General features: G+C 42.4%; 1 protein-coding gene across 2 annotated transcripts in view; it reads left to right on the top strand.

The window, feature by feature from the left end:
- POC5 (POC5 centriolar protein) overlaps positions 1-12,397 on the top strand; it is a 152,577-nt gene that overhangs the window by 23,339 nt on the left and 116,841 nt on the right. Inside the window, exons 3-4 of one of the 2 annotated variants that reach the window (XM_075342287.1) lie at positions 9,811-9,955; positions 12,094-12,189. In XM_075342287.1, the coding sequence (XP_075198402.1) occupies positions 9,811-9,955; positions 12,094-12,189 (241 nt within the window). The remainder of the gene's footprint in view (positions 1-9,810; positions 9,956-12,093; positions 12,190-12,397) is intronic. The other variant, XM_075342294.1, reaches the window with a different exon arrangement.

The following is a 12,397-nucleotide window of genomic DNA, read 5'->3' as shown; positions in this document are numbered from 1 at the left end:
GCTCGAGGGTCTCTGGACCCGGGGGTCTCACGGTCACTCCGATCAAAAAAGGGGGGGTTATAATGGTGGATGTAGGACGTATATGTAAGGGCTGAGCCGTATTAAGTTCGTGACGCCACCCACGGTATGTGGTGACGTTGGACACCACCGCTGCAGTTACGGGGCACCCGGGGGAGATGTTATGCAGCAAGTTGTTCATCCCTCCTTGGGCAGGGATGGTGGCCCCGGGACCCGTTGGGGTTTGGTGCAGGGGGATGGGCGACCGCAGGGTGCTGGTGTACTCACTATTGAAGGAAACACACGAGTCTCTGGTAAACCAAGGTGATGGTGGTCGGAGCCCGCAGCCGGCTGCCTTCTGGTCCCCCACCCGGCTGGTGGTCTCTGTCTTTCTCTGCACTTTTGTAAGATGGTGGACTGCCTGTGCTTGCAAATTCAGGAGTCTGCTCCCGGCTGGATGTGGCCTAAGGAGCCCTTGCCCGCAGACGCTGACCCTTGGGATCTCTGAGCCCTGGCGGTGGCCTTTTTATCCCCCTCGTTGGGCTGTTGTCTTCTAATAGGGACTTTGGGTGGGACAGGACCTCTAGTCCTGGCCTCAATCGGTAAATTAACCGGTTCCAGTCGCTTCTGGTCTCGGCTTCAGCGTCCGAGTACCCCCCTGTGTGCTCCGGTTTCCGAGTCGGTTCCCCGGGTCTGTACCGGCGGGCCACTACCCTGTCCCGGTCCACCTCGGTTCCACCGAGCCGTCTTCCCGACTCCTGCAGACGGAGATCGCCGTCTGCCTCCTATCCACTGGCACCAGGGCTCCTACACTGGCGCCGTTCAATTTGGGGTATTCGCCTCTGCTGCAGCTGCACCCAGCTCCAGCCCACACTCCTCTCCAACTTGAACTCTAAAGGCCCCGTCACACACAGAGATAAATCTTTGGCAGATCTTTGGTTGCAGTGAAATCATGGACATATTGTTCCATTTGTACACAGCCACAAACCTGGCACTGATTGTCCACAATTTCACTACAACCACAGATCTGCCACAGATTTATCTCTGTGTGTGACAGGGCCTTTACATAATATGTTTACTTTCCCGCCCCCGGGCTGTCTAGACTCCTCGGTGGGCGTCTTCCAACTGCCTGGTTCCGTCCCCTGGTGTGTCCATCCAGCCCTAAGGGGGGTGACTAGGGTTTTAAAGGTTGGCTGATGTCACCTGTGAGGGAAAGGTGTAGTGCAGGGGCCTATCTGTGACTATCTGGCCCGGCCAGGGCGTCACATATGACAAGTTACCCAGATGAAAACAAATGCTGTAATGCCAAAATCAGTGCATACTCTGGCAGTGATAAAAATGTTCCTGCAAGAGCTTCCAATCTAAAAAGACATTTACAATGCTTCCATCCAGAAGTTTTCAAAAGTGTGACTGAGAAAGATAACAGCAGCACCAAGAAACAGTACTTCCTGCCAGACAAAGGTGGAGGAAAGAGCATGTCAAACATCCTAACAATGACAGCAGATATGTTTAAAAGACAGCTCATGCAGCTTGTTGTGAAGGACGGTGTACCATTATTATTTGCATGACCAGCTTTTACAGCTCTTAATGGAGAAATGGCCCACAAACTTGGTGTTTCTCTAGAAAGAGAAAGTATTAGAAAATTAGTGATTGAAGAAGCTGTTAAACAAAAGGAAGATCTTAAAAAGACTCTCAAAAGACACTTCATTTTTCTTAAAATGGATGCCTGCACACGTCACAGAGTGAACTATTTTAGCATCAATGTTCGATATGTTTGTGACAACAAAGAAATTGTTACCAAGACGCTGGCAGTAAAAACTACTAAAGCTCATCACACCAGCCAGTTTCCCAAGGGCTTAATGGAAAAAGTTCTACAAGATTACAAACTCAAAAAAGAACAGGTTCTTGCTATTGTAACGAACAATGCTTCAAACATAAGTACAATTAAACTGATGAATGAGAGTAATGAACAACAGCTAGAAGAAAATTTAGGATTCAGTATGTTAGAGATGGAAGGCCACAGTGCTGTTCATGTAACGGAGGAACAAACAGATATTACAACAGAAGAACAGCAAAATGATACTTTAGAATTAGATGATCTTGTTGAAGCTGCTTCAAAACACTTTCATGTTCATCACATGCGCTGTGTTGTTCACAGCTGCAGCTGGCAATAAGAGATAATCTGCAAGAGGGACATGCTGGAAATCTGATTGGACAAGTGAGGAAATTGGTTATTGCCACCAGAACCCCTAATATTGATTCCATCTTGAAGAGACGTGCTGGTAAAGGGGCAATTGTCGATCAAGCCACTCGGTGGGGCAACACTTATTTAATGATTGAGCGATTAATTAAAACAGTTTCTTATAGATATGGCGAACCCTCAGGTAACCCTAAATGAAGGTCAATGGACACAGGTGGCTGAATTGAAGGAATTGCTTAATCACCCATTTACCGTGACTAAAAAATTACAAGCTGAGGATTTAACTCCTGGCATTTTCATAAGGGAGTGGAAGAACTTGCTATTTTGCTTGTCCCAAAGAGGAAGATTAATCGCAGATGGCATTTCTGCTTCAATGAAACTGAGAGAGATACAGCTATTGGAAAATAAAATTCTTTGGCCGGCTGTTTATGTGGACCCAAGTGATCGTATACTGCTTGATGATCAACAGCTTACTAAAGGAAAAGAAGCTCTGACTGCGGTAGCAGTTAGGATGAGCGGCTACAGGACTGCCAGGCGTAAGAGGACTGGGTCCTGACAGTGCTACTGCTGCCATATCTTCATCCTCATAAGATGAGGAGTTTAACTTTGACAAGTATTTGGATGACATGGAGCAGGCAAAGCGTTGCCGCAAGGAAAAAGATTTCACTCGTCTCCTATAGCAGCAGATTGACCATATTTCAGCAAAATTTTTCACTTGCTCTCAAAGAAATAGAAAAATTCAACCGTTCATCGGAGGCAATTCCTTTATACCTGGAAATTGTTAGAGATGTTGCCGGTTTGGTTACGGCTTTGCCTCCAACCCAAGTTACTGTAGAGAGATTGTTCTCTATCTTTAAAATTATTAGGTCAAATTTGAGGTCATCTGCGAAGGAGGATCTGATGGAGGCAATTCTTTTTCTTACAACAAATTCATAGACTGCACAAATGTTTGTTTAGTATGTTTTTGTTGAAAACTGTTTTTTACCACTTCCATAGTTTATTACATAGTGTTATACATACTGTGTGTGTGTGTGTGTGTGTATATAAAATATATATATATATATATTTATATATATATATATTTATATTTACAATTTATTACAGTTTTTTGTGTTTTAAACTTTTATTCCAATAAATATATTTTATGTTTTATCTAAATATCTTGATTATTGTATCATAAAAATGATTAAATGTCTGATGTTCACATTGTACTACAATACATTTTTCACTTAAATATGAGCAATATATGTGGGATTCAGAGTCGTGGAGTCTGAGTTTTTGCAAGGGAAATTGAGGAGTCAGAGTCGCAGGTTTGGCTTACCGACTCAACAGCCCTGGTTAAAACAGTATCTACCTCGACCCTCACTATGGATCCTCTGATACTATTAGGGAGTGCCATGGTTTATAAAGTAATGTATTTTACTATGTTATCATTTACATCATTGACAATATGGTATAAAATTTGTACCATTGTATTGAATGGATAACTGTTTGGAACAAATCTGCTTGTGTTCTGTTACTTTGTCTGTAATCTTTATTCTGCAGAATTTTTCAATAAAAAGTTAAAAAAAAAACTGATTTGGTAAATGCATGTGCATAAAAAGTGCAAAATTGAATCTAATACCGTACACAATGAAAACCATAATCCCAGATTATCAAGAAACTATATACACGGTGTGCTTTGGTGTTGGTTGGTGTGAATACAGCTGATGTAATAGATATTTTATTGGAGAGAACCAACGAGGTATCAAACACATCTAATGTATATTGGAGAATAACCTTGGAGAGCGTCTGGTCTAATCACTGGGTTCAGCGGGCTCTTGTCACCTAACCCTGCATAACCGCTCAATGATTGGCTGCAGTGGTGATATATTGTAAATAGGACAACAATTTTGCAGCCTTGTAAACAAAGGGTGACTGGGAACACCAGGGACTTTGATAGGTAAGTAATGCAAATTGTATTACATAGTTACATAGTTACTTAGGTTGAAAAAAGACCTAGGTCCATCTAGTTCAACCTTCCTCCACCAGTTCTACATTTAGTCACTAAGTCATTTATAACCAACAATGTTTTGTGCACTGAGGAAATCATCCAGCCCTTTTTTAAAAGCTGTTCTAGTATCTGCCATTACTACCTCTTGTGGTAGTGTATTCCACAGTCTGACCGCTCTAACTGTAAAGAACCCTTTCCTATTTAGGTGTCGGAATCGCTTTTCTTCCACTCGTAGTGAGTGCCCCCTGGTCCTTAGTACTGTCTTTGGAAGAAATAAGTCATGTGCCAGTCCTTTATATTGACCACACATGTATTTATACATATAAATGAGATCTCCTCTGAGACGTCTTTTTTCTAAGCTAAAGATATCTAACTTTTTCAACCTGTCATCATATGGGAGGCCTTCCATTCCTTGTAATAGTCTAGTTGCCCGCCTTTGAACTGACTCTAACTTCTGAATGTCCTTTTTAAAATGTGGAGCCCAAAACTGGATCCCGTATTCCAGATGTGGCCTTACAAGTGATTTATAGAGGGGTAACAATACGTTGGGATCACGGGATCTAATCTCTCTTTTTATACACCCTAAAATCTTGTTTGCTTTAGCAGCTGCTGCCTGACATTGAGTGCTGCTGCTCAGCTTATTTGTAATGAGAATACCCAAGTCCTTCTCCTGTTCTGTAGTCCCGAGTTTACTTCCATTTAATGTATACGCAGCTATAGGATTACTCCGTCCTAGGTGCATTACTTTACATTTATCAACATTTAAATCTCATTTGCCAAGTATCTGCCCATTCTGACATCTTATCCAGATCTTTTTGTAATATTGTACTATCCAGGTCAGTTTTTAATATCCTACATAGTTTGGTGTCATCGGCAAAGACTGACACTGTACTATCAATCCCATCCACAAGGTCATTAATAAAGAGAGTAAAAAGAATCGGTCCAAGCACAGATCCCTGCGGCACCCCACTGCTGACTATGGCCCATTTAGAGAATGTACCATTTATGACTACTCTTTGTTTCCTATCTTTTAGCCAATTCCTTACCCAGTTGCATATTGTGTCCCCTAGTCCTTGCTTCTGGAGCTTTAGTATAAGGCTATTATGTGGTACAGTATCAAATGCCTTTGAAAAGTCCAAATAAATCACATCAGCTGCATTACCAATATCCAGGTTTGAACTTACCCCCTCATAGAACCCCAACAGGTTGGTTAGACACGACTTATCTTTCATGAATCCATGCTGTTTGTCAGTTATCATATTATTTTCTGCAATATATTTTTGCATGTCATCCCTTAAAATGCCCTCAAAAACTTTGCATACTACTGATGTCAGGCTTACTGGACGGTAGTTGCCTGGATCTACCCTCTTACCTTTCTTAAATATCGGTACCACATCAGCAATCCTCCAATCCTGAGGCACCAACCCTGTTACAAGTGAGTCTAAAAAGATGAGATACAGCGGTCTGTCGATTACGGAGCTCAATTCTCTCAATATTCGTGGATGAATGCCATCTGGCCCTGGGGATTTGTCAATGTTTAATTTACTCAGACGTAGGAGTACTTCATCTTGTGTTAAATTAATTATATCGGGTGGTGGACTTTGATTTTTCACTTCTTGAATGATCCCTGGTACAGTCAGTTCCTTGGTGAATACAGATGAGAAATGCCTATTTAATATCTCAGTCTTTTGTTTGTCCTCTATAACTAACTTGTTATTATATTTTAAGGGGCCGATACTATCCTTTGTTTTCCTTTTGGCATTAATGTATTTATAAAAGATTTTGGGATTTATTTTAATGTCATTGGCGATTTTTGTTTCAGTAGCTAATTTTGCTTGTTTGATTTCTTTTTTACATTTCCTATTGATATCTTTATACTCCTGCAATGCTATTTCTGTATTCTCAGCCTTTAAGATTTTAAATGCCCTTTGTTTTATTTTATTATACTTTGTACAGTCTTATTTATCCATAGTGGTTTCTTTTTATTCCTGGACATTTTATTACCAGAGGGTATACGTTTTTTACAGGACTCTAGTAGTATATCCTTAAACTTACCCAATTTATGTTCGGTATCCCCAGTTACCATGACTTTGTCCCAATCTACACATTTAAGCTCTTCCCTTAATTTGTTGAAATTAGCTTTACTAAAATTCCAGGTTTTAGCATTTCCCCTTTGAAATGTTCTATTGAATATTATGTTGAAGCTTACCATATTATGATCGCTGGTGCCCAAGTGCTCCCGGACCTGTAGATCTGAAATTGTATCCGGTCTATTTGACAGGACCAGATCTAGCAAATTATCTCCCCTGGTCGGTTCACCTACCATCTGAGAGAGGAAATGGTCTTGAATGGTAGATAAGAACTTACAGCTTTTAGCAGAACCAGAAGATTCTATGTCCCTCTGTATGTCTGGATAGTTGAAATCCCCCATAATAAGAACCCGATTATTATTATTGGCTGCCTTTTCAATTTGTTCCAGCATTTCACCCTCTATTTGTTCAGGTATGTTAGGAGGCTTATAGCAAACTCCAATTAGCATTTTTCCATTATTCCCCTCCCCATGTACATTTACCCATACTGACTCTACATTGTTGCTGTTCCCCTCAATGTCATCATACAACACAGGTTTTAGGTTAGATTTAATAAATATACACACCCCACCACCTTTTTGGCCTTTCCTGTCCTTCCTAAATGTACTATAACCCTGTATGTTTGTCACCCAGTCATGGCTTTTATTCCGTAATGCCCACCACATCATAATCCATGGTTGACATAAGAGTCTCCAATTCATTCATTTTGTTTGCAAGACTTCTTGCATTTGCCAGTAGACATTTAATCCTATTAACACCTTTATTACTCCTAGCCTCCCTACCTTCCTTGTATGTCCCATCCCCCCCTAATCCTTCATTGACCCCTACCGTCTCCCTGTCTCTATCTGCTCTATCTATCTCCTTATTTGCTCCACTACCCTCCCTCCCCCCCCCCCCCGATCCTAGTTTAAAAGCTCCTCCATCCGTCTGACCATTTTCTCCCCCAGCACAGCTGCACCTTCCCCATTGAGGTGCAGCCCGTCCCTACCGTAGAGCCTGTAGCCGACTGAGAAGTCGGCCCAGTTCTCCATGAACCCGAACCCTTCCTTCCTACACCAATTTCTTTATTTATTTTAAAGCAGATCAAACCTTTTGGGGCATTAGTCTCTGAATCCGGACAGCCCCATCAGATCACAGCTACTTGTTTTGTAACTTTATGCCACATGAAGTCCATCGCATTAAGCGCCAGCAGTTCAGTGGTGCCCGCAGCGCGCTGGCAGATCAATGGTGCCTGCCGCTGCGATACCTCCGGACCCCCAGTTATCGCCAACCCTATGTCCTGTGACCCTCCTGAGCTGCTTAACTGCAGTGACACCCCCCTCCTCTGAGCCCTCAGTATCAGCGACTGCCTCCTATGACCCCACGCCACCCTGGTAAGGCATATCTGGATTATAAGATGCACCCCCATTTTCCCCCCAATTTTGTGGGGGGAAAAGTGCGTTTTATAATCGGGAAAATACGGTATGTCATAAGAGTCTGTACTGTGGATTCACTGGGGATGCAACGTCTGAGAATATATATATAATATATATATATATATATATATATATATATATATATATATATATATATATATATATATATATATATATATATATATATATATATATATATATATATATATATATATATATATATATATATATATATATATAAAAAAGCTGTAGTACCCGGGCGTTGCCCGGGATAGTAACGGTCTCTCTCCCACTCTGTCTGAGTCGCTGTCTGTCTTTCCTTGTCTGTCTGTTTCTATCTCTCTGTCTGTATTTGCATCAGTCTATCTGTCTCAATATCTGTATCTGTCTGTCTCTCTCTATCTCTCTGGCGGTCTCTTTGCCCGGCGGTCTCTTTGCCCGGCTGTCTATGTCTCTCGCTCTCTCTCTCTCACCACTGACATCTTATTACCTCACACATAAGCTTCTTATACTAAGTTTATATTGTTCCTATACCAACCACTTACAGTTGCTATTTATAGCCTGCAGCTCCCAGCTCCATTCAGTTTAATGGATGCAGGGTTTTTGTAGAGTAAGGCTGCTTTCACACTACGTTTATTTAACATGCGTCCTGAACGTTTTTTTGCTGCAAAAGCGGATCCTGCTTTTACAGCAAAAAACGCATGTAAACGCATGTCTTACTTTGCAGGATCCTGTCACTGGATGTTTAGGGGCGGGCATTGGAGTCATGTGATCGGGAGTGAGGGGAACTAGACTGGGAGCCGGCTTCTGACAGCTGCAGACGCTCGTAACCAAGGTAAACATCGGGCTTGGATACCCGATATTTATCTTGGTTACGAGTGTCTGCAGCTGCTAGGAGCAGGGCTGCCTGCACACGTAACCAACGTAAACATCGGGTAACTAAGAGAAGTGGTTACCCGATATTTACCTTGGTTACGAGTGTCCGCAGCTCTCAGGTGGGAGAGAGAGACAGGAGAGGGAGGAGAGAAAGGGGGAGAGAAAGGGGGAGAGAGAGGGGGAGAGAGAGGGGGAGGAGAGAGAGGGGGAGAGACAGAGAGAGAGAGGGAGGAGAGAAAGGGGCAGAGACAGAGAGAGAGGGAGGAGAGGAAGGGGGAAAGACAGAGATAGAGAGGGTGAGGGAGGGAAGAGGAGAGAGAGACAGATCACGCGAGACTGGTTCTGGGCATGCTCAGTACTTTCTGGGCATGCTCAGTACAAAAGCAGGATCCTGTTACAACGCAACTCAACGCATTCTGCTAGGCAGGATCCAGCGCTCATTGAAATGCATTGCAGCTCGCGGCGCAATGTGAAGGATCCTGTGAGATGCGTTATTTTGACAAAGGTAAAAAACGCTACAAGTAGCGTTTTTGAAACATGTTAAAATAACGCAAAAGCACGGATCCTGTGTCTAACGCACGCAAACGCATGGGAACGCAGGTGGACGCGAGTCCATTGCAAATGCATTGAAGTGAAAACGCATTTGCACTGGATCCGTTTTTCCGCTAAAAAAACGTTATGGACGGATGTTAAATAAACGTAGTGTGAAACCAGCCTAACTGGAAAGCACAGGGTTACATTTTCCCGCCTAAACAGAGTCTATGAGGTTCCCTGAGTCACATGGAATGTCTGTACAAAACTTCGTGATTGTAAATGCGACGGTGCGGATTCCTTTACCGGACACACATGCACACATACTCAGCTTTATATATTAGATATATTCAGTATTGCAGCATAATGTGATTTTTGTTTTATACTACAGCAGTTTCTTTCTTTACTTCAAAGGCCTAAATCTTGTCTAGCATTAAAAGGGTTAATGCTGTCACTTAGGATTTCTCTTGAGCAGCCCTGTCATTTCCAGAGTGACAGTGAGATTTGATTCTTTCCTGGCCACATCTTACATCTCGTCTCCTTGTTAGGAGGCGCTTTTCCTTGTCTATGTACTTTCAATGTGAACATGATCTTGAAGGAGGCAGAGTCCCTTTTTTGTACACATCCTGCTGTCCTAGAAATGACATCCATCTCCTGGTTTCATTACACGGTTAAGCAGCTCCTATTGTTCTGGCTCTTTTGTGACAGGATGAATATGAGGAGCTTCTTCGCTATGCTGTGGTAACTCCTAAGTTTGGGCCTCATTTCCTCAGGGAGCATCAACTGACTGCAGAACAAACCACAAGTGACAGGTGCTCAAGTCCCAGGGAAGCCGTGCAAGAGAAAATCCCAGGTAATATCGGGCAGGCGCCTATACTGCTACATGAACACACTACTGGAAATATTACATGGCCATATTATACTCATAAATAAGATATATGGTAAAATAATCCGTGATTTTTTTATTTTCAAAATACCAGTTCTAACTTTTCAAAGATTAGTAATCTGGAAATTCTGATCTAATCTAATGCTTCTTTTCAAGTACATATGAAATAAGTCAGACTTATCTGCGGGATTTAGTAGGATACGCCAATGACATACATATAGGTGTCACGTAGTTTGGCTCTCACCATCAGTGATTAAGGGCAAAAAAGGACCAAACATGTTAGATTTAAAGGGAATCTGTCACCAGGTTTTTCCCCACCTAATCTGAGAGCAGCATAATGTAGAGACAGAGATCCTGATCCTAGTGATGTGTCCCTTACTGGACTGCTTAGTGTAGTCTTGATAAAATCAATGTTTAATCAGCAGTAGTTTATCATTACAGGACTACTTGGCGTGCTGCAGGTAGTCCAGCATATACAAGAGCTCTGTATAACTGCTTGATCTGCAGCAGAGAAAACTGATTTTATCAAAATGACAGCAAACAGCTCAGTAAGTGACACATCTCTGGAATCAGGGTCTCTGTCTCTACATTAATTATCCGGCTCTTAGGTGAGATAGCAATAACCTGGTGACAGATTCCCTTTTAAAGATGTTTACTAGGTTGTTTCAATATATTTCTGTCAACTATCTTGCCCGATTTATCCCATACGTAAGATTGTTTGCTCTGCCAAGTGCTCCTGTCTTCTCCATAAGAGAGCCGTTGCCAGACTTGTGTGGCGACTGCTTATCGTTCCAAAACTAAAAGGTTCATCAATTCAAAATTCAAACTTACCAGATCTTTAGCTCCTTTGACATTATCTAAGGTGGAAGAACTGGGAACCTTCCCATACGCATTAGACTGCCAATCCTGTGGATATTGGCAGATACGGACAATGTTAGTCTTATTTGTATGAGGGCCCTAAAAGGGTTGTCCAGCGTTGAGGAAGAAATATGCAGTCACTCTATATGACCACACTCTTATGAATCCTCCCAATGTGCAGTGTGTGTATTGTCCTCATTCTCTGGTGCCTGGACCTGCCTGTCATGTGACAACAAGTATATGATTTGTATACTTGATGTCACATTCTGACCAGACTTCTCTGGCCTCACTCAGTTCACTTGCATTCAGCGAGGTCTCACACGTGGGTACGTGACCGCATGTATGCCTACTTGCAGTCATGCACCGGCTGCTCTTGGCACTGTAAAATCCTGACAGTCACAAGTGTGTAGTCACACAAAGTGACTGCAGACTTGCACCCTAAGCCTGGACAATCCCTTTTAAGTACTGTGCAGTTATGTAGTCAGCAAAGACTTTCCGAGAGAGTTCAACATTGAAGCTTGAAGAAATATAAATGCAGGTCTGGACATGTCATAGCGATAAATATTTTGTCACTATAATTAATACTGTAATAGGATAGGCCGCTTTCACACATCCGGTTTTTGCAGTGCGGCTCAATCCGGCTCAAAAACCTATGCAACGGATGCGGCGAAAAAAACTGATCCGTTGCATAAGTTTTTGACGGATGCGGCTTGATACTGAGCATGCGCAGTGCAAAAACCCGCATCCGGCGTCCTTAGGCTTGCATTGTAAATCGCGCCTGATCTGGCGCGATGCGTTTTTTTCGCCACACAAAAAAAACGTGCCAGGCAACATTCCATCCAGCTGCCGCATGGGCTAAATATGCTGCATCCGGCAAAAACTGGACGCAACGCAAGGCCATGTGGCACAATACGGCGCTAATGCAAGTCTATGCGGGAAAAATACGCAACCGGCGGCAAAAAAAGAACGGTTGCGTTTTTTTCTGCAAAGTGCCGTATTGTGCCGTACTGCAAAAACCGCCGGTTGTGTGAAAGCAGCCTTATTTGTCTTCACAAGAATTCATTATAGACCTAATATTGCAACTAAAATAAAACCATACGCTAATATGATCTACTCAACTTACCCGATAGCTTAGGTTTGGATGGCATATGTGCTAATGTTACGTTTTACAGTGACACTTTTTCCTAATGGTTTTCTAGATCTTGTCTTGCGACTATTACTGATTTTTATTGTTTATTTCTTTTTAGAGAGACCAGAATCTTCATTAGAAGACAATCCCAGAAGTTCAGAGAGGGGAAGTCCGAGAGGACGTTCTCCAATTGACGTAGTTGAACCTCATCCAGGTAGAAATGAATGAACTTGGATGTCACTAGAAAAGAGTAGATGGACGTTCTCCCCATTGTGGGAGATATTGGGCATTTGTGTTGCTGCTTAGGCAATTTTCACAGCAAACTTAGTTTAGTTTTTCTTCCAAGGGCCATAATTTTATTTTTTCATCGCGCTAGCCATAGAAACACTCGTTTTTCTGCTTGTTTTATATTATAATATATT

This window comes from Anomaloglossus baeobatrachus, chromosome 1, assembly GCF_048569485.1.
Source record: "Anomaloglossus baeobatrachus isolate aAnoBae1 chromosome 1, aAnoBae1.hap1, whole genome shotgun sequence".
In the NCBI taxonomy this organism is placed as follows: domain Eukaryota; kingdom Metazoa; phylum Chordata; class Amphibia; order Anura; family Aromobatidae; genus Anomaloglossus; species Anomaloglossus baeobatrachus.
The sequence above is the reverse complement of the archived record's forward strand: the minus strand, read 5'-3'. Positions and strand labels throughout refer to the sequence as shown.